Below are 27993 nucleotides of genomic sequence, written 5' to 3' on the forward strand. Positions count from 1 at the left end.
TTGACCAATTGAATGTGACAGAGATGAAGCATTTATTTACTATTGCATTACAGGCCACTATTATATAAATACTTAGTCTCAAATGTACATAAGGACATCACATGGGTGAGAAAGGTGGTATATAAAAATAGTAAATAAATAAATAGAGGCCTGAATCCGTGAGGCAACTGGGAGAAAACAGTTGCCCCATGCATACATTGCCCATTGCACCTCATACCCCATCCCACAGTGGGAAGCATTGCTTCCCCCCATCCTTCCCTATGGAACATGGAAAGCCTCCCATGTTCCCAGGGAAGTGTCCTAGCACACTGCCAGGATGGTTCCTCTATGGAGCCCCACCAGAAGTTGCCTTATATCGTCTGATAGCATCCAGTGGGCTCCATGAAGGAAGTGCCCTGGCAGTGTGCTAGGATGTTTTCCTTACTGCATGTGATGAGGTGGTAAGAGTGATCTAGCCTCAACACAATGGGCATGATCAGGCCAGTGTGAGAAGGACATAGAAATAGAATGCTGGAGTGTATGATGGGTTCCTATGGCGATTCAGAACCTGCAAAACATATACACCCAGTTTCACTTTAAAAGGTGGAAATTTTAGCATAAGATACTCACAATGTCCATCTGTCAAAAGACCCACTGTGAATTGGAAGAAAAACAGATTTGCCTGGTTACTGAGAAAAAATGGTATGGAAATCTGTCTTTTAATGGTCTTGACCATTAATGCTGCCATTGAAGGATCTGATACCTTCTCAGAGAAACTAATAGGAAAGGAAGGTTACCGTTTAACCTTTTTTCCCTTGTTTTTGCCACCGGCCAGTAAACACATGGGGGTATGATATAAATATAATAAACAAATAAGCTTTAAAGCAAGTAGGTTGGCTTTTTCTTCTTCCTGTAATGGACCTTCCCGCCCAGAGATCAAAAAGGGAAGCTTTGCATAGTATAGACCATATTACTATTCTCAAAACTGAAGAGGAGGTTTGGAAGACATGTGAATGAGGCCAGCTGGGAAGCTGTGCACCCCCCCCCCCCCCCCCGCCCTTCAGACGGAGGTTTACATGTGCAATTCTAACACACCATTCAGTCTAGTGTGCATCTCACTTTTGACTATGCAATTTAGCTAAGGAAAGGTGAGCAATAAATTTGAGTAAACGTGGTAATAATTCAAATTTATAATCAGGTTATTTCAGTGTTTCCAACCCTGTCCCCAGATCTGTAGATGCTAAAGTTTTTTAAAAGTTTTGTTCTTATTGATATAGTTAGTTCAGGGATGCACCCAACATATAGGACCCCTATAAGCAGTTCTCCAAAAGGGAAAGAGTGTTTTGAGAGCACCGTAAGACATTCTACCATGGAAACTGGGATGTGTTGCAATGAAAACTCCGCCTGAACATTAGGAAGAACTTCCTGACTATAAGAGCTGTTCAGCAGTAGAATTTTCTGCCTCGAAGTGAGGTGGAGGCTTTCCTTGGAGGCTTTCAAACAGAGACTGGATGGCTATCTGTCAGGGGTACTTTGATTGTGCTTTCCTGCATGTCAGGGGGTTGGACTAGATGGCCTATGTGGTCTCTTCCAACTCTGTTATTCTATGATTCTATACATGCAGAACTGGGGAGCACTGCAGTTTTTTTGTTCCAGCAGTCAGGAATAGTTGGGGTATGATGCAATATACTCAACAGGTAGAGCTCTGGCATCCCTTCTGGTATCTATTCTACTGAGCAATAGGTATGGTCTCTAACAATATTAATATCTCTCCTATCACAAGTAGGAGAGTAGTGGATAAGCACAGGATTCTTACAGCAAAATATTTATTTTAAGCAACAACGGTCCAGATATTCAGTCTCCCACACATCAGGAGTGGTTCCCAATTTCTTTTTCCTCTGCTAAGATTCACCCATGAATACAAGGCTTAATAAATCTTGTTGCCACTCTCTATCCCAGCCTTTTCAGTATTTCTTTTCCCCGTCTACTCCATTCTTATTGATAACCATGACTGGCAAGATGTAACATACATCCCTTGCTCCTTACCAGCTGTGTAATCTGCTTCCACCACTAGCTCAAAAATAGTTTTATCTCTACAGTACAAGTCGTCTGCTGAGTGATGGTGACCCCCACAAATGTAACAGGGTTTTCTTAAGCAAGGAAATAGAGCCTACAGTTTCTGGTATTCATTGACAGTAGCCTCCCACAGGATAGTAACACATCCAGGCGTCCCCTGGGCAAGTCTTTGAAGACAGCTGATTTGCTCACACCAGAAGCAACTTGCCTCAATTTGCTTCTGATACAATAAAAAATTGACAGTATCCCATTAAAAAAAACTTACTAGAATTGTCCCTGCTTAGCTTTCAGGATCAGATATGATCTGGTAATGCTAGGGTATTTAGGCCACAATATTAGACACACATATAATACACAAAATGGATGAAGTACATTCAATGCCAGACTATTTTGCAGCATCCACATTCTCTCCTTGCCCCATTGCCTCCCCCAAAGCCTAACTCCAACACAGAAACACGATATTGGGTGTAGGTCTGGTAATTGTAGTTCAAAATTATAGCCAGGCAACCACTATAATATTGGTGGCTGCTATTGTCTGCTACTGTTAATACTAATAAGATGATAATGTCAGTAATGTATCTGCACCTGTGGATAATTGTAGAATAAATGAAAATAATACTGCAAAGTGCTTAGCAGGTGGGCATGTAGAAAGTGATACATGATATTTACCATTTCCATTTATTTTTGCATATTCATAGTAGAGAAAATCCCGCAAGACTGCGGAGCCCACCAAAAGGTATTTGTTTTTAATTCTCTATAAATTCTTCAGAGATCCAGCTGCTTTAGTTTTCAAATTCTGGTAGATAATTATAGATAATGACAAATGCTTGCTTGGTTTCATGATGGAAATTCTATGAAACAACTGAGTTTTGCTTGGGGACTTAAATAAGAATAATTTTATAATGTCTTTTGTATTGGTAGCAAGATCAAATACCAGTCCTGTTACCAACCTAGATATATTTTTCATCAAGCCAGAGCTTCCCCACAACTCCTATTGGATGCCAGCAATATCCAAGACTAGTTTATACAACTTCCATTCCTGTCAATGTTTCTCATTGCTTGGAGAAGAAGCTGACACATCCCACCTTCCATATATCTAAGAGGTGGTGAACCTACAGGTATTGTTGGAATCCAGCTCCCATGAACTCTAATAAAGCTAGCGGCCAGGAATGATGGGAGCTGGAATTGAACACTGTCTAGAAGGCCACAGTCCTTACCCCTGATTAATGTAACATTTGATGTGAGTTCTGCAACCTTGGAGGCCAAAGTTAGCCAATCTTTTACTACTTTGGGGAGAAGGAAGAAGCATAGGAATTAAGCCTCTAAAGAAAACATGCTGAAACAAGCTGGTTTAGGACCACATTTGAGTTGGGACCACATGAGCCCCACCAGGATGTATGTTTGCCCTCCATGTTGCACCTGCTGATGTCAGAAAGAGATGCCCATGTGATCAACAAGAAAGAGAGGGTCAGCCTGAACAGTCACCCTGGGCTGCATCAAAAGGAGTATAGTGTCTAGATCAAGAGAAGTCATGATGCCAGTCATTCTGCTTTGGTCAGACCTTGCCTGGAGTACTGTGTCCAATTCTGGGTACCACCATTCAAGAGGGATATTGACAAATTGGAATGTGTCCAGAGAAAGGTGAATAAAATTATCAAAGTCTAGAGACCACACCCTATGAGGAGCGGTTTATAGAGCTGGGTATGTTTAGCCTGCAGAAGAGAAGATTAAGAGGAGACATGATAGCCATGGTTAAATATTTGAAAGGATATCATAAGCAAGAGGGAGCAGACTTGTTTTCTATGTGACTTCATAGATAATGCTGCTATCAATTCTGTATATTTTGTTCTAAATCAACTTCAATGTGTGAACAAAGTAACATTTTTATTGATATGATTCAACCATTAATTATTTCTACTACTGCTTCCTCCCTCCCTTCCTTTGCTTTTTAGAAATTAAATGCTTCACAAAAACAGAAGGAGTTCCTTCAGGAAGAGTCACAAAGCCACTGGTCTTTTGGCTACATGATGGTGTTCCTGCATTAGTCCGTGAAGTTTTACTGGAACGTGGATGGATTGAATATGATGACCATGAGCAAGATATTGAAGACTGGAACTTACACTGGCAGAATCACCCTTTCCGGATGAGAGACCACCGGAGCATAAAACCATGGCAGAGGCTCAATCATCATCCAGAAACCATCAGGATCACCAGAAAGGATTATTTAGCCAGGCATCTAAAACGGATGAAGGGGATTTATGGAACCTCACTGTATGAGTTTAGTCCAGTAGCCTTCATCATGCCCAATGATTACACCAAGTTTATAACAGAATACACCAAGGAGAGGCAGATACCAGGAAAAAAGCCAAGTTACTGGATCTGCAAACCAGTCAACAGGTCTCGTGGAAGGGGCATACTCATATTTCAGGACATTAAAGATTTCGTTTATGACTGCATGGTCATTGTGCAAAAATACATCAGCAACCCCTTGCTTGTTTCTGGTTACAAGTGGGATCTCCGTTTTTATGTTTGTGTCACAAGTTTTTGTCCCCTCACTGTTTATACATATGAAGAAGGGCTGGTGAGGTTTGCCACAGAGAAGTTTGACCTTGGGTCGCTGGACAATGTTTATGCCCACTTAACAAACACCAGCATCAACAAATTTGGACCCTCATACGAAAAGGAGAAAGATGTCATTGGCTCTGGGTGCAAATGGACTTTCAGCCGGTTCCGGGCTTACCTACGTAGCCAGAAGATTGATGACCTGCGTCTGTGGAAAAGAATCAACCACATTATTATTCTGACTTTGCTTGCCATCATTCCATCAGTCCCATTTAGCTCAAATTGTTTTGAGCTGTTTGGTTTTGATATCTTGGTAGATGAGAAGTTGAAGCCCTGGCTTCTAGAAGTGAACCACAGCCCTGGATTGCGTTTGGACTGTGCCATAGATGCCACCGTGAAGAGGAAATTAATCCATGACGTAGTTGACTTGCTGAACTACAAGGAGTCTGATGCCCTGAGAAAAAACAAAGGGGAAAATAGGAAAGACTCGTGCTTTCATAAAACACAGGCTTTGTGGACTACCCAAGAAGACGTCTCCCTTGATTTCCTGGCTTGTGCAAGAAGAACCAAGTCGGAAACTACTTCTCCATCTTCCTCTTTTCTGCAGATTGATAGAAGAGTCCAGACTGCCGGCCCAAGCAGTGTCTATCCAAAGAAAACCTTAACCTCACAACTGCGTGAAAGAATGCATATGCCTCAAACAGCCCTGCAATCCAAAATGCCACCTCAAAGCCTACCAATGTCAAGACCCAGTTACTCACCATATGAACCTGTTCACCCTTTCTGTTCACTAAATTCGACTGAACTCTTTACTCAAAAGCCTTCCTGTCCTCCCTATTTCCTCTCAGATAAAGACAAAAGGCCATTCACTCGAGTAGGTGATTTTGCCCTTATCTTTCCTTTCAATGATGCAGCCTTTGAAACATCCAGGAATGGAATAAACATCAAAAATGTAATACATGAAATATACAAATTAATGAGCAAGAAATTGCAACCAGAAAACCAGAAATTAAAATAAAATATGATTTAACCTATAGATAAAAGGATGAATGGTCCTCTCCTCCATTTACAGCAAAGGTCTCACACACTGATGCAATGCTAGGAAGGGTAGAAGAAATCTCTTAAGTTCTATTGTCTCTCACTAGTAGCAACACTAGTGAGGGCTGATCAGAATCACAGGCCAAAACCACCCCCATCCTAAACACTACTAGCAGTAGAAGTAGAGATAGCCAAGGTAGACTACCAGCTTCTCCAGGAACTCCGCTGTCCGCCAATGATCACAGATTAAAACTGAAGGAATATCCCTGTCACCCAGACATAGAAGATCCATCCAGTCATGGCATGTTAAAACCATTTGCATTTATGCCACCAGAGTCCAGCAAATTATTGCAGTTAATGTGGGTAAAAATATGAACAATTGCACAGGATGCTCTAGAGAAGGTTTTTTTATTTTAAAAATGCATCTGTTGCATATGCTTCAACATTTCAAAGATGTGAAAGCCAGGACATATGTGTCCAAACAACCTAAGAGTCTGGTTATGATGGAAAGAGTTATCAAGGAGGAAGAGTGTATACAAGACAGGAGAGGCTAGAGCACTTTGCATTTGCCCAAGTCTATTGTGAAGGATAACACTCCACTGCCTCCTCACCAGTCTGCTGTTTTAACTGAATGCATTTACCCAAGTCTAACCTTTTGCAGTTTGAACTGAACTAAGATAAGAATAAAGGGGGATAGTGGAAGGAAGGGAGAGGAATTGGGACATTTTAAAAGCAGCTGACAAATGGAATACTGTAATAACAAGGTTTAATTGGGATTGTCCCTGGCACACAAGACTGTTGGAGGGTATGCCTGGGGGGTGGTTGGATGTTGGTTCTACCCAATTCTAGGCACCCAGATCACACAGCCACAGAAGGAGCCCAAGTTTTGTAAAGCAGTTCAGGTTCCTCAGATATTAAGACTGTCTTGGCCTACAATTCCAAAAATCTCCCGGACAGCATAGCCACTGGCTTTCGGTTCCAAGTTCTCACTGAGAAAAAGCTGGGTGGAATTTAGTCACATGCTTGAGAAGTATTCAGCAGCTAAACCAATCAGAAAGAATGACCCACCTCCCAAACAACCCTCTTTTTTGTTACTACCCATGGCAATATATATAATCATTCCCACATTCTCTCTATCTCACAGGATTTGTCTTTGTGTCTCATCACACCAAAGCACTTTAAATCCGGTTTCTGCCTCCTGCAGAATTCTGGGGTTTGTAGTTTGGTGAGGCCCAGGACATGTCTGGCTGAGTTGTTTAATCCCTAAAGTGGATGTAAAGTGGATCCAAACTCTAGTGATGAGGTCCTAGGAGGCTTTGTGGTGATTCCTACTTATGCTTGACTGCCAATTGTAGCTGGCTGCAGACAGCATATAATTCCCTTGTTGAAAAAAACCTCATAGACAACTAGTCCATTTCTGGGCACAATTCAAAATGATGCTAATGTTGTATAAAGCCAAACAAATAAACAACAAATATGAAAATCCATCTCTCCTCATATCAGTTTGCCCAAAACATCTCTCTGTTCCACTACCCTCACAGGCTTGTCCAGTGAGGAAAGAGGAAAGAACTTTTTCAGTGGCTGTTCTTAGACTTTGGTACAAGCAAAAGGAAAACTTGGTTAGACCTCTCTGTTTTGTTTTCACCAGCAGGCAAAGACCTTCTTATAAACAAACCTTCACAGTTCAATTAGTTGAGGTGCAACAATATTCAATTCATCTTTCTGTAATTGTTTAATATGTCATATGTGCTGGGTGTATTTTGTTTTAAATTAATATTACATTATATTAATTATTCAATACTTAAACTGCTGTACTGCATTTGCAGCTATTTTGTTTTAACATAGAAGCTGCTTTGGGGTCTTATATTGGAGAAAAGTATGGTATAAATTAAATAAACTTCTCATGCTGCAAGTGATTATGACAGTGATACTCTTCCTCATCTGTGTGCCAAAAATGTGATAAAGATGTCATCAAATTTAACCCTTTAGTTACATAGAATTGTGAATTTTAAGTAAACTTCATCAATCTATGTAACTAAATGGTCAAACTTGATCATGTCTTTATCGCAGATTTTTAGCGGTGGAAAATGTACATAACAATGTGGCTTTCCTTATCCATGTACAGTAGAGTCTCACTTATCCAACACTCGCTTATCCAACGTTCTGGATTATCCAACACATTTTTGTAGTCAATGCTTTCAAAACATCGAGATATTTTGGTACTAAATTCGTAAATACAGTAATTACTACATAGCATTACTGCGTATTGAACTACCTTTTCTGTCAAATTTGTTGTATAACATGATGTTTTGGTGCTTAATTTGTAAAATCATAACATAATTTGATGTTTAATAGGCTTTTCCTTAATCCCTCCTTATTATCCAACATATTCGCTTATCCAACATTCTGCTGGCCTGTTTATGTTGGATAAGTGAGACTCTACTGTATTTTCATGTAACCTGATTCGTTTATGGGTGTAGACATGGACTTTATTGTAAATCTCGTTGCTGACCACATGTCTCCAAGGAAACCCAAAATAGCATGACAACAAATTAAAACATTTTTAAAAGAATTATGGGGAAGACACATTCTACTTAAGGTGTAGTTTAATCATAAGACTGGTGAGGTCATTGGTTCTGGATTCTAGAACTAACAAACTTTCCCACATGTCTGAGGTCTTATACACCACCAGGGGGGAAGACCCTCAAAACACCCTGAATATAAAATGGCACATATTATCATGGGTTGCCAACCAATTGCACAAGTTGCCAATCAGTCATGCCTCCAGTTATAGAAGAGTCATGAGAATAGCACATGTAGTGTTCACCCCTAATGGCTGCACCTCAATGGTAGAAATACTACCAGCTATTCAAAACTACTTTATATGGGGTTTAGAAGACTACAGGATCATACCGAGGCCAAGGAGATTCTTCTTCAAGACGAATAGTCTGGATATTGATTTTTTTTTTTCTTCAGCACTGTTGCTAAGACAGCAACCTCCATCATACCTGAAGACATCAGGGTGGACCCTGGCAGCCCCCAGGTCACATAGAATTCTCTCCTCTTAGCACCTTGTTGCTGTCTCCTAGCAGCAGCTTCCTGGACTAGGCTGCCTCATCCTACATGAGATGGAGTAACTCAGAATGGACTAAGATCTCCAGCTTCCTAAAAAGGGAAGCAAATTGCTGATCACTCCACAATGTTTGAAGCAGGAAGGGATGCTGGCGGGAGCCATGCCTCCCCAGTTGCAGCCCCAACAAAAGGAGGAAGGGGAAAATCAGAGATATATGCTATCACACTGGTTTCAATTTATGGTAGAATGAAAGACACCCTCCTCAAAATATTCTATAATTTGTTTAGGTTTTGCTACGGCTTTCTTTATTAAATCAATATAATGTGGCCCCTATCTTTTCCAAGCCATTGTTAACTTTTTGAAAGAGCCCTGTCTTTTCATGATATATCCAAATTACAGTAACTTCAATTGAATCGTTTTAACTTCTAATAAGATTTCGGGCTTAATTTATTCTAGAGCCCATTTATTTATTTTATTTTAACCACTGTGGCAGAAATATAACTCAACGGGAACAAAAATTAACAACTGTTAACAAGTCATATTTATTTATACCAGTGCACTTAAATCAGTGAATAGGAGAAACAAACAATTACATCTATGTACAAAATCTAGTCAATTACTGGCACTTTTTAAAAGACACATGTCAAAATGCACATTTAGCCATTTCTAACTTCAATTCCACTGAAGCATCTCAGTTATGGATAGACATTAATTCTTAAGATCATGATCAGCTGAGAAGACATATTCCTCTATTGCATTGATCTCTCCCAATGTACTGTTAGCTAATCAAGAAACTGAAGAGAAGGCAAATAAAAGAGAGGATGGCATTTAAGAAAGTCAAGAACAACAGAAAATTTTCAGGCTGTACTCTGTATGGGTGTGTACACTTTTCAAATCCTACCATAATCTTGGAGTAAGTAAACCTTTGTCAGCCCATTCATATAATTTTTGCTAAAACCCAACAAACTGAAAATCATGAATTTCTTTTTTCAATATTGTTATTTCCTATTCAATTAATGTGGGGCCAATGAATGAAAACAGAGAGAGGGAAATGACCCACATATGATGCTCTGCAATTTAAAAATAACAATACAACGTTAATAGATTCTGTTGTGAGCTACTTTTACATTATTCTTAATCTTTTAGGGTATAATGATTTCTGGTTTGTTTCTAGATATAATGTCAAGTAAAAATTCAATCGCTCATGAGAATTCAGTAGAACCTGCTGGGGAGGGCCTTTTTGCTTTATTTCAACAGATGATTGTAACTTATCAAGCTATTATGGCAACTGAGCTTACTGTTACCAGATTTCAGAGATAGATTATTGATAAGATCTCAGTTTAAAATAATAAAGTAAAATATGTTTGTATGCATATGTTAACATTTTAGGCATTTTGAATGATTTTGTCCCAAAGACAACACAGAAATAAATTATAAACATAAGAAACAACTCCCAGAGGGATGACTCATTTCTTATCAAGGAGGACGGTCCCCTTTTTGTCTTTGATTTGAACATGCCCAGAAGGACGCTTGGATTCTTGCTGGTCGTTAGCATAGAAAGTCTTTACAGTGCCATCAGGGTATTCTCTTCTTGTGGACACAGCTGTGTGAATCTCCTTTTGCCCATTACAGAACTGGATGGTTTTAATTCCATTTCTGCAAAGCAATAAACAAAATATCAAACTTCAAAGCACTGGTGCCTACAAGAGTTTTTTTCATGGCATGAGACAGCTAAACAGTGCACACCTTCATCATAAGAACAATTATGGTAAAACAACTCAGCTACCCATCCAATCTAGTATTATTTCTGAGAGAAGCAAAAATGATATTCCTTAACATTGAGCCATTGCAGCTATAGTGGCAACAAACTGCATTTATTCTACAGTGCAGATGAACCCACAAGCAAGTGTATAGTTGCTGATTTGCCTCCCTCCCTCCCCCAATCATGCACAGCAGTTGGTCTCCATGACCATTACAATGTTTGTTGTTGTTTATTTGTTCTGTCATTTCCAACTCTTCGTGACTACACCACCATTACAATAGAAGCATGCTAAGTTGACACACTTCAGGAACAGAGTTGGAAAAGTTAAGAATATACATTAAAATATACATAATTATACATTTAAATATACATTTAAGGCGCTTTCCATGTCCAGGTGGGGTCTGTCAGTAGGTCATATATTCATATCTCATTTTTGCTTCTACTCATGCACAATTGTGTCAGTATTGTCCTTTCAGAAGTTTACCAGACCCTCCAGTCTGGTGAGTATTGATTATCTAAACTACCCAAGGGATTCTGGAAACTTTAGTTCAACAAGTTACTTTGCCACTCTGTAGTAAACAAAAGGCTGAAACATTTTATCAAACAATTTCCTTTCTACTGCCTGATTTGTGTCCCCATTTATTACTTACTTCTCTACCTTGACAACTGTACCATCTGGAAAAACAGTTTCCTCAAGACCCCCATCATAGCACCGTTTCACTGTCTGGTCTGGAAATACAATTTCTTCAGTGCCATCAGGGTGATACTTTTCTATAGAAAATAACATAATTAAACTTAGAAAATAATCTAATTAAACTTAATTTTTGACATATCACAAGATGATGAGACTCACTGGAAAAAACAATGATGCTTATTAATGGAAGCTATAAGGAAAAGAGGGTGACTACACTAACAATGGATTGATTGAGTCAAAGAAGCCGTGGCCCTGACTTTGCAAGACCCAAGTTGCGCAGCTGATGATTGAATTTATGGAGATATCTCATGCATAGAGTTGTCACAAGCACGACAGCTTGACAATGAAGGACAGAAATCTCCTTAGAAAACTGGCTGCCCATGACTTCTCAATGAGAAACTGATGTACATAAAACACACAAACAATCATAATATTTAATAGGCTGCAAACCCGCTGTCTGCTCTTTCTCCCAGGCCTCTTCTACACTGCCATATAATCCAGGTTATCAAAGCAGATAATCCACATTATTTGCTTTGAACTGGATTATATGAATCTGCCACCTTCAAACATCTCTACATCTTGACCAGAAACCCCTGTGATAGCTTTTGAGTTAGTCACCAAAAACCAAAAACAAATTAAATGTTTAATTAATATAACCTGAAACTATTTTTCTATTGGAGAGTAGAGCAGAGTCAGATATAATTTATTTATTATCTTGAAACAGTAAATAACACAATAATTTCAATTTATTTAATAATAATAATAATAATAATAATAATAATAATAATAATAAAACTTTATTTATATCCCGCCACCATCTCCCCACGGGGACTCGGGGTGGCTTACATGGGGCAGTGGCCCAAACAACATAAGAACAAAATATAAGCAACATAATAAATCACAATATAAAAAGATAAAACAATAATACAATATAGAAATATAAACAACAATACAAGATAAAAATTTCATTTAAAACACATAAATGGTAAGACCGTAATAAAAACAGGATAAATTATTAAAAACCCACTGGGGCTGATTAATTAATGACTATCTCCGAAGGCCTGCTGAAACATCCAAGTCTTCAGTTGCTTCCTGAAGGAAGGTAGAGAGGGAGCCAACCTAATCTCCCTGGGGAGGGAGTTCCAGAGTCGGGGAGCCACGGCTGAGAAGGCCCTCTCTCTCGTCCCTACCAAACGCAGTTGTGAGGAGGGTGGAAGTGAGAGGAGGGCCTCCCCGGAGGATCTCAGCGATCGAGTGGGTTCATAGGGGACGACGCGGTCACGAAGATAGGCAGGTCCCGAACCATTTAGAGCTTTATAGGTAATAACCTGCACCTTGAATTGGGCCCGGAAAATTATCGGCAGCCAGTGGAGCTGCTTGAACAGGGGGGTTGACCGCTCCCTGTAAGCAGCTCCAATTAGTAACCTAGCTGCCAACCGTTGTACCAACTGCAGTTTCCGGACCGTCTTCAAGGGCAGCCCCACGTAGAGTGCATTACAGTAATCCATCCTTGAGGTAACCAGAGCATGGACCACCATGGTCAAGTCAGACTTCTCGAGGTACGGTCGCAGTTGGTGCACTAGCTTTAGCTGTGCAAAGGCCCTCCCGGCCACTGCCGACACCTGAGCATCAAGTGACAGCGATGAGTCCAGGAGGACCCCCAAGCTGCGGACCTGCGCCTTCAGGGGGAGTGTGACCCCATCAAGCACAGGTAGCCACCCTATACCCCAATCAGTCGCACGACTGACCTGGAGGACCTCTGTCTTATCAGGATTAAGTTTCAGCTTGTTGGCCCTCATCCAACCCATTACAGCAGCCAGGCACTGGTCTAGGATCCGAGGGGCTTCCTTGGAGGTAGGTGGAAAGGAGTACTGGAGTTGAGTGTCATCTGCATAGAGATAGCACCGAACTCCAAAACCCCAGATGACCTCGCCCAGCGGTTTCATGTAGATATTAAAAAGCATGGGGGACAGAATGGAACCTTGCGGGACCCCACAGGTCAAAGGCCAGGGGTCCGAGCAGGTGTCCCCCAGCTTCACCATCTGAGTGCGACCCTCCAGGAAGGCCTGGAGCCACTGGAGAGCAGTACCCCCAAGGCCCATCCCGGAGAGCCGTCCCAGAAGGATACCATGGTCGATGGTATCGAAAGCCGCTGAGATGTCTAAGAGAACCAACAGGGACACACTCCCCCTGTCCAGCTCTCTACGGAGGTCATCTACCAAGACGACCAAAGCCGTCTCAGTGCCATGACCAGGCCTGAAACCAGACTGGAATGGGTCAAGATAATCGGTGTCATCCAAGAATTCCTGGAGTTGAGAGGCCACCACTCGCTCAAGAACCTTGCCTAAGAATGGGAGGTTTGAAATTGGTCGATAGTTTGATAGAATAGAGGAATCAAGGGATGCCTTTTTTAGAATTGGTCTAATAGTTGCCTGTTTCAGGCTAGATGGAAATTGCCCTTGTTCCAATGAGGCATTGATAATCCTCAAAAACCAATCGCCCAACCCCCCCCCCCCCCCCCGGCAAGCTTTATAAGCCAGGTAGGACAAGGGTCTAGAGCACATGTGGTTGGTCTCATTGCTCCAAGGATCTTGTCCACGTCATCAGGCCGAACAGGTTGAAACGAATCCATCTAATCATCTAATCACTATCACAGGAAATGTTTTAGCTGAGTAGAGATGGGCAACAACCTCTCCAAATGTTGATAGGACACTTACTCCCATAAGAACCTCCAACTTTGAGTTGGGATGGTGGCATAATCAGTTGCTTTCTTTCATCTTTCCTATTTTTCCAGCTTTTCAAAAACAAACTTGTCAGAAATTACTTATTCTAAATAGGTATTTCCCATTTGGATGGTGTTTTGCTTTATTGTGTCCCCTTCACTGTTTATTTCTGCTTCACTGTTTATTTTTTATTTCTTTATTCAAGAGCCTAGTTTCAATTTTCACTCAACCAGAGATCAGACTCAGGAAGCATCTTGTATAAGCTTTGGTATAATTGGTATAATTTTAAAATAACAAACTTCTCAGAGATTTTAATTCAACATTTATTATCTGGGCTGAACTCTGTTTTGATAGACTTAGTTGCTTACAGCTTGGTTTCAACTTTAAGTCTTCTGTCTTGTTGGAGTATAAAGCTATTTTGTATAAAATTAACAGGATAAATTTTCTTTAGATAACAAAACCTCCTAGGGATGGTGACCTTATTGGGTATTTCCCTCCCTTTTTTAAATATAGGCACAGTTTCTGTTCTGGGGTGTTTGCTCAGTTGGATTTAAAAACTGCTTTCATAGTACCTGAACATAATGGGAAAAGCGCAAAGAAAAATTTCCCTCTGTGAAAAATTAGAATCGAAAGAGTGTAGCTGACATAGACTAGTGGCCTGGGTGTTAACAGAGCTGGTAAATCACCAGCAGTAATAAGATCCACGAACCGAAAGGTGGCCAGTTCGAAGCCTGTTGGGGTGAGCACCCAACTGTCAAGCCCAGCTCACTGTTTACCCAAACAGTTCAAAAACAGATTAGAGCGGTAAGTAAAGAATTTACGTACTGCTAATTAAGCAGGGGAGGTATTTGCGATGCCATAAAAAAGAAAAAGACCAGAAATGCCGGTTACCAAAAGGAAGGAAGAAATCCTGGTGGCTTTTTGTCATAGAGAATGGAGCAACAGCACCCCCAATGGCTGAATCAGAGCACAACCTTAAAGGCACTGAAGCTGAACCTCTACACAACACACCTTTTTTCTGTCTGTTCAAACAGCATTAATGTTTGCTGTGTACTGTGATCCACCCTGAGTCCCCTTGGGGAGATAGGGTGGAATATCAATAAAGTGTTGTTAGTTAGTTAGTTAGTTAGTTAGTTATTTGCCATGCTACAAAATATGGCTGCACAACTTTATGAGCTGAAACTATAGACTTCATCTCATGGGATAAATAAAGCATTTGGGATCGTTGTTTTCCCCTTAAGCTTCGCAAAGCCCTGTTTTGAAAGTAAATGGACGATTTTCCTATCCTCATCACATGGTTTCCCTCTTTTCACTTTCTTTTCTAATCATCCATTTACCTTCTCATTATATGGGAGACATATTTCTCCTCCTACTGTCTCCTCTCCAGTTTTCTTTGGATATTACAAGTTCTCTTTGTAAGTACAGATAGCTCCCAATTTAAAAAGTAAGTCTATTTATTTTACATTTAAAGAGATATAAATTACCATTCTTTCCTCCTCAGTCCCAAAAGAGTAGTGGTGAAAAAAAGGAATTAATACTGCCCATCTTGGCTTCTCCCTCCATGATGACATCATTGTTATCTTTACTAGCGGGCAAGGGAGAATTCCCATGACATGGTAAATTGGGCGTTTTTACATGTCTCTATGTGTGGAATTGAAAAAGAAGTAAATTGCCAATTGACTTAGGAAGCACAGGAAAAAAACACACCTTAGAAATGGCAAAATACTTGGAACCCACTGTACGAGCTTGTGTCATGTGATGGGTTCTGTCAGTTGCCGTTTCTTAAATGTGTAGAAATGCTGATTTTATTGCATGCGATGAAGTCCTATATGCAGCCTTTGGTTATTTCTTTTAAGGAAATTTAAGAATCAATGGGCAAATTAGTAACCATGTAGAGAGCACTGAATTGAAGACTGTGGTTCTAGAAGACATGGTTACAGCTTATGAAGTAACCATGAATGCTTTCCATACCATTTTGACTGTTCAGATTTATTAGATAGAGATTCTCACACAATGTGCTAACCTACAGATCTTTAGCCTGAGGGCACTGCCGGACAAAACTAAAATCCATATCAACACGGGTTTTAAAAACCCACTTTGGCACAGATTTCAGTACCCATGCTCAACACACACACACCCCCCCCCCCCCGCCGAAACCTGGTTTATTTGTGAATTTTAACTGGTTAACCAATTTATAAATAAACCAGGGTATTTTTTTTAACCTGACACATTTCAGAGGGTTTTTGAACTTTTAAACCCCTCCCCCCCCCCCACACACACACCAGCTATGGCCCTGCATGCAGCCACCATGAAGCCCTTCAGTTTACCCCTAAAAGTAAAGTAAAAAGTACCTAGCCACCATAAGTTCCCTCCTCATGCTTTCCAGGTGTGAGAAAATGACACACCTGGAGGGGGGGTCCAAGAAGAAAATACCTCCTCCCCCGTCTCCTGGCACATCATTTCCTCACACCAGGAGAGCACGAGGAGGAAACTTATGGTGGCCATATACTTTTTACTTCATTTGTAGGGGTAAATTTGGGACTTGGGGGAAGGGGGTGGGTGCCCTCTTTGTCTTTCTTGCCCAAAAAACAAAGATGGCCATGTGGATTGGGTCTGGGAATCGAATGACATGATCCCTGAGTCCAAATCCCCATAGGGTCCACACCTGTTAAGACTGGGATCTTACCGTAAGATTAGGATCCTACCAGGTATTTAGTTTATTCAAAACAAACCAAGGTTTATTCTGAATTTATTCAATTTTTTTCCTGAGGTGTCATTTGTACACCTCCTGTAAAACCGGGACAGGTCCTGGGATTTGGGCCTGTCTGGATGGGCCCTGAGAAAACAGAAACATGGCTTATGACCAATGGTGTTTTTTCTCCTCATTTTTTACATTGAAATGGGTAGATGGAAGGGAGGTCTATTGTCTCATTTAATATCCAGTGCTTGAAACCCTTAGAATGTAAAATTAGACAAATTTTCAGGATCAATGGATTTGTGCATGTTAGTTTAGAATTTAAAAACATTCTTTTTGCATGTGATCTTTTCTTGTTCATTTCAAAGCCTAGTGCTCAATCCCTTTTTGATCCTGTACATCCTGTCCTTTACTGCCGTTTTGAAAACTTCTCAATAATAAATAAAGCCCCAAAATTCACATACCAATCTGTTTATTAGGAAACTGCAATACCTCCAAGCCACTTGGGAAAATGGTTCTGGTTGTTTGTGCATTTGCATAATAATAAACCTGCATGAAGAATGGGGAGAGGGGATTCAGTTATCTACTGTTTTCTCCACATATCTTGGTCACATCATGCAAGCAGCTGTAAGATGTTGTGTTGTGTAGGCTTCACAATTGACTGACATAGATATCAATTTCTGAGAGGTTTGAAGGGGATATGAAGAGAAATGGTGCAAAGCTAGCACTTTAAAATGCACACCAGAAGAAGTTCCAAATCAAAATGCTAGTGTAATGGGAGGGGAAAGCGAACTATAGTGTTTTCAGTGCAGTTATTTAGCACATGGCTTCAAAGCAGAATGCATGATCATTCCGCTTTGTCCAACAATGTTAAAAAGACCCTTGTTTGGCATATCTTCAAAAAGATATTTCACTTTTCTACCAGAAAATCACTTGAATCTTGCAGTAGATATCAGTACCAGCAAAAAAATTCCACTATCATTACTCCACCCCTTGCCACACACTTCTGCTGTTCCTCATACACAGGGCTTTGTATATCCCTCAATAGCTCTGTATTACTGCAGCATTCAGTATTGGAGATAAAAAAAACAAAAACCTCTTGTTTCCATGCCATTCCTCTCCCCCCGCCCCTTGCCGAGTATCCTGGTGCATAATTAGGCAAATTCAGAAATTTAAACATTTGCGCTGTTTACATTATTCATCTTGGGTAAAGAGGTTGACCTGTTCTGACATTGATTTCCTTCAACTTAGTAAGTAGTGAAGTTTGCTAATTGTGAAAAGTGACTGTTTGGCTCAGATCAAAGAACAGCTAAATATTTAATTCTATAACTTTGTCCCAAATTATGCTGTTCACAAACTAAGTTAAACATCATAAGAACTGTTAAATATCTTGGCATTGAAGCAAAGAGGAAACAAACAGACCAAAAAACCCACCACTCTCTGATCTGGCAAAATCTTCTTAATATCACCGTTGTAGAAAGTAACAACAGTTGTTCTTTTATCACTACCAATCTCCATTTTTGTGCCATTGGGGTAAATAGTAATTCTTCGTCCATCCATGAACACCTGTTTCACCTTTAAAAGAAAGATGTGTGAGGCTGAAATTGTATTATTTTTAGTACTGTTCACTGCTTTGAATCTCTTTTAAGAGAGAAAAAGCAATATATAAATAATGATTATGATGATACAGAGTCCCCCTTCAATCTTTCCTCCCTCACACAATATGCAATTTGCAATTGAACTAAAGTACTTTGATTGAAATATACTATTTTAAAACATCTAAAATGCAGACATTTTATTTTCTACACTGAAAATGTGTCCCATGCAGAAAATGCTATCGTTTCAGGCATATTCTGTACAAAATCCACACTTTTCTAAAACAGAAAATACTTTTCACGACTCATGAAAAATATTTTTTCAGGCTCTCAAAAGTCTCAAAAAGTAATATATGAAAGTTCTCTCTACTGCCAGGTAAGATCAAGATTGGTCAGTACGGTGAGGCCGGCCCATATAAAGTCTTTCTCCAGTATCACAAGAAGGGAGTCTCTCATGGGGGTTCTGAGATTCATAAGAACTGTTGATGGCTCAGAACTCTCACAAGATATTGTCCACACTTTGGCATTATATGGTCAGTGCAGATTCATTATACAGTTTAGGAGCCCCTGGTGGCACAGTGGGTTAAACCACTGAACTGCTGAACTTGTTGACTGAAAGGTCAGTGGTTTAAATCCAGGGAGCAGGGTGAGCTCCTGCTGTTAGCCCCAGCTTCTGCCAACCTAGCAGTTTGAAAACATGCAAATGGGAGTAGATCAGTGGGTACCACTCCAGTGGGAATGTAACGGTACTCCATGTAGTCATGCCGGCCACATGACCTTGGAGGAGTCTACGGACAACGCCAGCTCTTCAGCTTAAAAATGGAGATGAGCACCAACCCCCAGAGTCAGGCACAACTAGACTTAATGTCAGGGGAAAATCTTTACACACACACACACACACACACACACACACACACATATATATATGGAGTTACATTTAAAATGTACCTTATCTTGCATACAAATTCAATTTCAGAACAAACCTAAGGAACCTATCTTGTTCGTAACTTGGGGAATGCCTATACTCCAATTCCTTCAGGAAATAATGGCATTCTAACATAAACTGGCTAGTAAGCATTCTATTTGGGTGGGTTGGATACATGTTCATGTTCATGTTCATGCCCCTCCTCCCAAAAGGATCAAGCAACAAGAACAGGGTGAAACATTGTTCCAAAGTAGCAAATGATTTCCAAAAGAAATGTGAAGAGCAGCCATACAATTCCTTTTAAAAGTTTCACAGCATGGGAGGCATCCTCCTGTCACTGACTTATGCAGATTTTAAGTCCGGAGCTAACAAAGTTGCATTAAAAATTCTACCCCACAAATCTTCAAAAAAAAATCCATCCCCCTGGCGATTTCTGATTCTGCGTGGAGAGTTGCAAACTGCACTTTGATGAATCACCATATGGTGGAGACATATGTTTGCAGCAGTTGTATTTTGCCATAACATGACCCTCGTCACATGTGTGCCAGCTCCAAGGAAGTTAGCTTTGTTTCATGCAGAGAGCTCCTGGGAAATCATCCAAGACTCTAAATGAGCAGATGGAAAGCGCAGCCCTGGTGAACATTTTCAGCAATGAAGGCATGTGCCACATGAATCCAGCTGTCTTGATAGCACTCAGGGTAACCTTGTGCATTAAGGCTGTGTGTGTACAAACACTAGCTTCCCTGAGTGACTTGTAGGCATCAGGCATATGTACTGCATCCTACAGCTAACTACATACTATACACATAATAACATGCCTTCATTAAAAAAAAACATTATGGAAAAGGGTTTAAAATCTGTATTGGCCCAGAAAAAATACGTATTTTGAGTCTTAAGATTAGAAATACAGATGGCAGTGTTGAAGGCATTTGAAGCAAAGAAGAGATAGGCAACCAAGATTTAAACAGATACACACATCACGCCCAGATAAGAGTTAAACAATTAATTGGCAAGAGCATTCGTTCAGTTCATTTGTGGAAAGGTCTACTAATAAGCTTCAAATCCTAATTTAATTTCCTAGTTTTTTTGTACAATTTGTATGGACAATGCCAGTTCTTCGGCTTAGAAATGGAGATGAGCACCAATTCCGAGTCAGACACAACTGGACTTAATGTCAGGGGAAACCTTTACCTTTACCTAATGCCAGTTTTAACAGCAGTTAAGGTGGATGTGTGAAAATGTGGTAAAGATGAGAGAGAAGAATGTAATCCTATACGCCATTTCTTAAATATACTTCAGAAATCTTTATGTTGCATTTCTATCATTCCAAAGAAATAAGATATACTGACATACACATTTTCAGTTCATTTGTCAGTCAGTATAGCCCCTTACCTAATTTTTATACTTATCTAAAATCTGTTACCTTTCCATCTGGATACTCTATTTTTTCTTTCACTTCCACATCCTCCTGGCTTTCATGATGTAATGATGACTTTCTAGACAGTATTGATTTTAGAGGGGAAGCCTAGCAACAATCAAACATGAATTTATTAGCATATACATTTCTGTAAAGAGTGTCATCCCTTACAAAAACTGGCAGAAGAGCTGTGATACAACATGCTTGGAGAGTGTTAGGTCATTTTCCCACTTTTACATTAAATCAAAATTTCCAACTGTGTAGTTTAGCCTAAAAATACTTCACATTGCAAATAATCTGTTTAACTCTCATGCAGTTAAATGGGGTGATTTAGTGGTCAAAATTCCCAGCTGTTTTAGCTATTTTAGCAAATTAGCCTTCATAGCCAGGAAGGAAGGGAAATGTCCAAGTGGACCAGGCTGAATCACTAATTAGTACTTAACTCTCCCGCCAACCTCATCATATATAGGAACAGAAAGAATAGGTAGAAAAAGTGTCAGATGGGCAGTTTGTTGAGAGAACAAACCTTTCCTCCAGTATTCACAAAAGCAGGACTATTTTCTGCTGGTGTTTTCCTGCCATTTAAGACCGTACTGTTTCTTTTGGAGTCCATCATGGAAGTCACCTGTTCAGAGGGCTTCTTAGACATCTGAGGTCTTTTACAATGGAGATTGTCTTTAATCTGTGGAGACATTAAGCAAGAATCTGAATTCACGCAAAAGCAAGACTAACCCAAAGCATTATGCTGCCTGCAGTAGAAGACAAAGCATTGATCTGTCCCCATTTTCCTAAAAGCAGTTATTGTCAGTCACATTTTTTTCACAATTGGCAATACAGTAAGATCATGCCCTACACAACACCAGAGGCTATGGACTAGTTTGGGAATACTGGTAGAGCTGGCCCTGGCATAAAGAAGCCTCCTATATTAAAAGGCAAAAATCATTTCTGAATATAGCACACTGAGCTATGTCTTCTCCTATTTTTCTTGTATTCATTTGAATGTAGGATTATAGGCATGTTCTTTGTACAATAGATTATGTCTATAGACTTGCTACACCAGCCTGTTGTCTCATTACAATTATATAGTTAAAGCAAATGGAAACATATAATGATGAATTTCACACCTCACTGCAAGTGCACACTTTTGGCACTTTGTTGATACAAATTCCTATGATCAGTCTTCTACACAACTTCACTTTCCACCTGTTTGCTCACCTAGTGTGTGCAACATGTCCTCCTTATATTTCCTTCCCCCTACTTTACTGCAACTGTACAGTTGTGTAGTTTCGGCATTCTCATGTGACCTTCCTTCATTTTGCAATATCAGAATTGCAACAGAAGGAGACTATTGCATGAGGAAGAGTGGTGAAAACCATTTTTTTTCGACAATGAAAATAGGCATGCTGATCATGATTCAAGAGCAAAATGATTATGGGAGAACCACAGCATTGAGTAGGAAGCCCCCTTCAAATGCACTTTTATCCTGCTGTAATTGAGTTTTGCATATGCAGTGGTGAGATCAAACATACCATACAGTGGAAAGAAATGGGCCACAGCTTTATTTGGTTACTGATGTAATAGGGTTGGAACCTGCATGGGTCTGGATTCAGGGATCAAACACCTGCATTTTTATCAATGAACCTAGTGAGCAAGCTTGCTGCTGAATCCCATGAGATGGCCACTAAAGTGCCCGTTTGGTGGAATCTTAGTGTGGTCACACAGCTACCTGGGAGTGTGTGTAAAATGCCTGCCCTTGACGAGGCATGGCCGGCTCCCTGTCACACATGCTATTCACCCTTTGTGGGGACCCTCACCAAATTGCAATGACATATATCCCTTGCTTGCCCCCTCCTGGATCCATGCCAACCACCACCACAAAGAGGTGTCAAATATGTAACAAAAATCAGCCCAAACCTAGAGAGGGAGGGTGAGATGATGCTTGGAGAGAACTGTCTCTCTCTCAGCTGACCAGAGTGAAAATGGGACATGGAGGTCACTCCAGCCAAGGTGGGGAGAAGTTCTGCACAAATGAGAGTTGGCAGGATCACTGCAGCTCCCCAAGCAAGGTTGGGAACTGATAGGAAAAGCAGCATCAGGAGGCACCAACCAGGCGTCTTTCTCACCCTGCACTACAACTTTAGCTGCTTGATGAAGTGGGCATATCATTTATCAGCCTCCTAAAACTTACCGTTATTTCCAAATTACTCAGGTTTGCAGAACTTGAAAGATCATTGCTTTCTCTGTTGAAAAAGATTGTATCTTCTGAACTACCAGAAGTGGTGCTGTGTGTACCTAGAGAAATTAAATTATCCCTAGATAAGCAAACTTTTAGGAATTACAAAATTTAAGGCAGAGGTAATTCAAGGCCTGCCTTTTGAAGCCCATATTCTTGTTCTTATTATTAGCTAGCAAAAGTAACATCTTTTGAGCAAGAATACTTTTTCTCCAATCAATAAATACTTCGTGTGAATATATTTTACCTTTTACATATAAAGATTGACTTTCATCCTGAACTGCATTTAGGTTAGATGTAGACAACAAGGAATTTTTTCCATAACTTGGTTGCTGATTATGAGCCTGCTGAAAAAAAGCCTACAATAAAATGCAAAAAATATATAAAACAAATGAAGACAGAATATCCTTACTTTTTTGCTTAACACATTTGAGAATTAGACAGTAATTCTGTCTACATTTCTGTACTGAGCAAAAAAAAACCCCAAAAAAACCAGGATTCCCGCCCCCCTATAAACAGAGCAATTGGCAAGAATTTTATTATTACTTTTTACAAACAGTCCTATTTGCCTACAGTGCAATGGACAAGAACAGTCCAGACAAGAACATTGCAAAGGTATTCTAGCAAAATCTTCCACCAGAACTGAATAGTTTCTTGGCCATTGTGTGGATTGTATGAATGTCTTCTTCAATGGAAAAGAACCTCTGTCAGATAAAAAACAGTAGGCAGAGACCTTCATTAAGTTACTTCAGATTTTCTTCCAGACAAATTGGTCAGGCTACTAGCACAAAAGCCCCAGGATGCTTGACAGCACTACAAAAATGGCCACAACTCTAAAAAAAAAAATCTACAAGGAATGTACATCATGAAATAATGCCCAAAAGCCATAGCACATGAAAACCCAGGTAAAAGGCAATTGTGAAAAAGTACGAGGGGTCATGTAACCTCATTGCCTTTTCTGTCTTTGTTCCAAAATAAATGCCCAACTTGTTGCTGTTAGTACTGGACTTCTTCAGTTTTAGTAGAAAATGGCCAGGGTGGTGGTAAATAAAAATACATCACAAAAATAGCAAATTGCACTGCAGCTGCATTCCCAAAATGTGTCAAAGATGCTGTTTTATCGAGTCCCATAACTCACAGTGGATTTAGGTGAAAATACTCTTTTTTTTCATTGGAAGATATCACGTGACAAAACAAACTTAAATTCAGCCTGCAAATGAGCTTGAGGCAATATTACACAACGGCTGCATGGGGGGAAAAAAAGAATATTTCTCTGTATAGTTTCTTCAAAGATTGTAACTTTCTAGATTGGAGTTTTGTTCTACAAATATATCTTGGAAAGACAAATTAACTATAAATACTAAAGAACTAATGCTAATCAGACAATGAATTACTCTGTGAACTTCAGAGGGCATCTGATGGGGTGTCCTCCAACCTGTGGGCATTGCGCTTCTGCTACGAAGGACCTTTGGTGGACTCTTCAGTCTTTGGTCTCCTGTTACAGATTTCAGTGACTCTGACCTCTGTAGCGGACTTCTTTTTGACTAGCAGACAATTAAAAAATGAATGATTTTAGTTTTTGCCCTCTTATTAGTAAACACTTAACAACTCAATTATGCCAGTTTTTTAGTATATAATTAATCTAATTAATACTTATATGATGCTTTTAAGTACAGTAGGACCCAAATGCTGTTTCATCTGTTTCTTTCATGGTTTCGTCCATTCAGATTGCACAGAATGGTACAATCCCATGGGAACAAAAGAAACAGTGAAATGAAAGGCAGAGGGGAACGGAAGCTATTTGGTCAGTTGATTTTTGGTGCTTGGCTGTAGACCCTGGCTTACAGGGTCTTCAACCAAGCTCTAGGCACTCGATGCTTGTAGGCCCTGCCTGTTGGACCTAAGAGCATTGAGCTCTCTCAATGTCTCATAGGCCCGGCTTGCAGGGCCTACAGTTGAGCGTTGAACGCTTGATGCTCATAGGCCTGGCTCACAGGGCTTGGTGCTTTGCCCCCATGGCCTGATAAATTTTGGGGGTTTTTTGGACCTTGGACGGAAAAGCTCATTTATATGGGAGCCCATTTCCATAAGCGGCAGACAGAAATGGAAATGAGGCCATACAAATGGAACAAACAGAAACAGTAAGTAATTCCATACAAATGCACAAACCTATTTTTAAGTACTCAGAACATTTATCTCACTGTAATCCTACAGAAACCTTGTATGCCTTAGAACTAGGTAGCAAAGTTCTTGCAGTATGAGGTGGGTCAATGGTATTATCTCAAATATTGAATGATATTGAATTTCTATAAAAAAAATTAAGAGCTTAAAATTTCTTACATTTACTTTGCCAGTTGAAAGGAAATCATTTCCTTCTACCCTGTTATCTTCCCACTCAAACCATACTCCCTGACTACCAAAATTGGCAAAAAGTGCCACTGAGCTTCTGCATATAAAGTCATAGCACAACAAAGACAAGGAAAGAGGTCATTAATAGAAATTTTGTGTAATAAAAAGAAATAATTTCCAAACAGTATCCCATGGGAGAACAATGACATCATGTAACAAGCTGCAAACAAAGGCTTTTTAAACAAGCCTTTGACCATGGTTAGTACCTTAATTATTAAACTCGAGGACCTAGTGATTGTTTCATGTTAGCACTTTATGGAACTGATATTGTATATAGCCTGCTTATATTCTCAGCCTTTGCTGTGTTTTATTGATTTTTTAAATCAATAGGGGGTTTTATATGTTGTCTTATGTACATTGTTATATAAACTTACCTTGTTATTGACTTATATGTTCATGTAACTCACTGTATTTTGTATGTTGTTGCACTATTGAGTGCTTTTCCTGAGCCACCCCATTATTATATTACTATTATTCTGATGCAATTGGAATCCATCTGCCTTTTGAGATGAGGCTATTTGGCCATTGTAAAATAACATCACATTTAATTTATTGTAAACATTCAATCATTCATTATTCGTCCATCAAGATTTTGAAAACCTGTGTCCTTTTATCTCCAGAAGCAAACCCATCCAGAGCTGTTTTCCTTCCTCCATGCTCATTGCTGAGATGTTTGTGGCTGCTCTGAAGTGGTACTTCATCGAGATTCTCCTGTGATGATGCCTCTCTCAAAATAGCTGCTGAGACCTGTTGAATAAATGATGATATATTAACAATAAATAATGTTTAATGTACCCAAAAGTAAACAACACTAAGGCTACAAGAGTCTTTCAACCTCATCACACAAGGTCTGAGCTCCATTATAGGCCAGACAGAGCCCATCACATGACGCAGGACTACTTTCGGCAGGGCTTCATCCTGGCTCTGTGTTAAAAGCATCATATGTCTGAGCCCTGACAACAAAGGAGGCTTCCCATATCATCAAAAGGCAAAATGAGGAAATAATGGAGGAAGCCAGGCAATGACATTTCCCTCGCGGAATAGGGAAGGGGGGAAGTGCCAGGTTCCCATCTCTAGTTTGCAAGCTGTTCATGGTTTTGTTAAAAAGTAACCATCAATAGACTGATTAAAAGAGCAAACAGTAAGATAAATAAAAAAATATTAACAATAATAATGAATTCAATTTAAGAACTCAAAACAGTTGACAAAATGCATTTTTAAAGCTGATATTTGAAATTCTGGGATCCTGCTCAAATTTACATGCTCATGATGAATCCCACTCTGTTGCTCCTCTGAGCAGGCCACAGCGTCCTTCCCCAAATACATGGCCCAGTGTGGCAATGAGCCAAGGAAAAATAGGGATGTTAAAACTTCTCCCATTCATATGAGGAATATTCTAACTGTAAGTTAATGCAACGTACTAAAACTGTAATTCATCCCATCAGTGGAATACATTGACAGTGAGTTGTCTTCCTAAGAAGAGCTGCAGCCCTTTCTCAGCAACAGACATGGGGAAACAAGTCAAGAAGTCAAAAATAAACAATCTGCTTGTACTACCAGAGTGTCTGCTTTTCTATGAGGAAAATCCATAGTTCTGTATTTTCTTTCCACTTCCATTTTCTGATGTTCAGAGATTTTGAGTTCATCTTGAAGTTCCAAGTTCTGTTTGGTAAGTGCTTCAACTTGACTTCTTAACTCCTCATGGGCAGTGTGCCACTGAGTTTCATTTCTTCTAAACTCCTCCTGCAGCTCTTCTACTTGCTGCTTTAACATCTATCATTAGAAATATTGTGAATATTTAAAGAAAAGGTGTTCGTGGGGCTTTCTCCCTCATATGCTTACAGAACACGATTGGCACCTGGAAACTAGGCGGTGGGGGTGGCACCATTTACATAACACTGAAAAGAAAAATGGATACTGTTCCATCATCTGGGCAGAGGCAGAGGCCACAGGGGGCGCTGGACAGAGAAGGATAGTTCAATTTACAGCAGGGAGGAGTTGAAGGAGTAAAACCATTTCCCTCTGTGTTTTTGTTAGTCCCCCCATCCATGTTGCCATCATTCAAACAAGCATCATTTATGACATGAGAAGTGGGGAGAGAGAATAGCCAGGGAAAATGGGGGAAATGATTTTCCTTCTTCAACTCTCTACTTCCATAAAATAGACTATCCTTCTCTGTCTAGGACCCTTTTTGGAATCCTCTCGGTTAATGGAACAGTAATGAAAAATGTTATAGAAGGGCCCTGCTAGCTGTACTTGCAAGCACTAGAACATTTCACGGTTGTGAATGTAACTATTGGGAGATTGTGTGTTTGAAATGCATTTTAATTGTATTTTTATTTTTGCGTGTATTTTTAACCAGACACACAGTATTATTTAAATGTTTTTTTTTAAAAAAAATTGTATTTGCTTTGTTTAAATTGATTAATGTGTGTGGTTGTTAGCCACGTTGACTCCCCTCAAAGAGAAAGGGGTATAAAGTAAATCATGATCATAATAATAATCCTCATAATTCATTTTCTTCAATTATAAAAGGGAAAAATCCAAATAAATAAATATAGGATTCTCTTTCTCTTTCCCTGGGAATCCAAAAAAATAGGAATAAAAATAAATATAGTATCATAACATACATTACAGTGTTCCCTCACTTATCGTGGGGGTTATGTTCCAGGACCTCCCTCAATAAGTGAAAATCCGTGAAGTAGGGACACTGTATTTATTTTAATAAATATAGCATCCTTCCCTCCCTTCCTCTTTTAATGTACTGTACTGTATTCCTTCTTGTTCGCTGAGGCAATGAGGTGCAGGCGGG

The 27993-nt window shown here is 39.8% G+C and overlaps 2 protein-coding genes across 6 annotated transcripts in view; one reads left to right on the forward strand and one right to left on the reverse strand.

Moving 5' to 3' along the window:
- The first annotated feature begins 533 nt into the window (after positions 1-533).
- ttll2 (tubulin tyrosine ligase like 2) lies at positions 534-5653 on the forward strand. Its single transcript, XM_062976229.1, has 3 exons — positions 534-681; positions 2754-2791; positions 4008-5653. Exons 1-3 carry the CDS (start codon positions 611-613, stop codon positions 5633-5635), a joined length of 1737 nt encoding a protein of 578 aa, XP_062832299.1. The 5' UTR covers positions 534-610; the 3' UTR covers positions 5636-5653.
- A 3593-nt stretch (positions 5654-9246) lies between these two features.
- The window catches only part of LOC100565553 (uncharacterized), a 52490-nt gene continuing 33743 nt past the window's right edge, over positions 9247-27993 (reverse strand). For 2 of the 5 annotated variants that reach the window (XM_008124750.3, XM_008124755.3), the window contains exons 11-21: positions 26739-26954; positions 25782-25928; positions 24167-24316; positions 23020-23131; positions 22728-22831; positions 21066-21221; positions 20546-20647; positions 18037-18177; positions 17067-17151; positions 11141-11261; positions 9247-10384 (exon numbers count right to left, since the gene is read on the reverse strand). In XM_008124750.3, coding sequence (XP_008122957.2) covers positions 10195-10384; positions 11141-11261; positions 17067-17151; positions 18037-18177; positions 20546-20647; positions 21066-21221; positions 22728-22831; positions 23020-23131; positions 24167-24316; positions 25782-25928; positions 26739-26954 — 1524 coding nt within the window. In that variant the 3' untranslated portion in view covers positions 9247-10194. Of the gene's footprint in view, positions 10385-10417; positions 11262-17066; positions 17152-18036; positions 18178-20545; positions 20648-21065; positions 21222-22727; positions 22832-23019; positions 23132-24166; positions 24317-25781; positions 25929-26738; positions 26955-27993 lie in introns of those variants that run through there. The other 3 variants (XR_010004615.1, XM_062976214.1, XM_008124759.3) reach the window with 3 other exon arrangements.

Source organism: Anolis carolinensis, chromosome 1, assembly GCF_035594765.1.
Source record: "Anolis carolinensis isolate JA03-04 chromosome 1, rAnoCar3.1.pri, whole genome shotgun sequence".
Lineage (NCBI taxonomy): Eukaryota > Metazoa > Chordata > Lepidosauria > Squamata > Dactyloidae > Anolis > Anolis carolinensis.

Excerpts from the sequence above, each read along its gene's own strand:
- ttll2 (XM_062976229.1), top strand. The coding sequence starts at position 611 with ATGTCCATCTGTCAAAAGACCCACTGTGAATTGGAAGAAAAACAGATT. Across the intron at positions 682-2,753 it reads CTGGTTACTGAGAAAAAATG|TAGAGAAAATCCCGCAAGAC; the intron begins GTATGGAAATCT and ends GCATATTCATAG. Across the intron at positions 2,792-4,007 it reads ACTGCGGAGCCCACCAAAAG|AAATTAAATGCTTCACAAAA; the intron begins GTATTTGTTTTT and ends TTTGCTTTTTAG.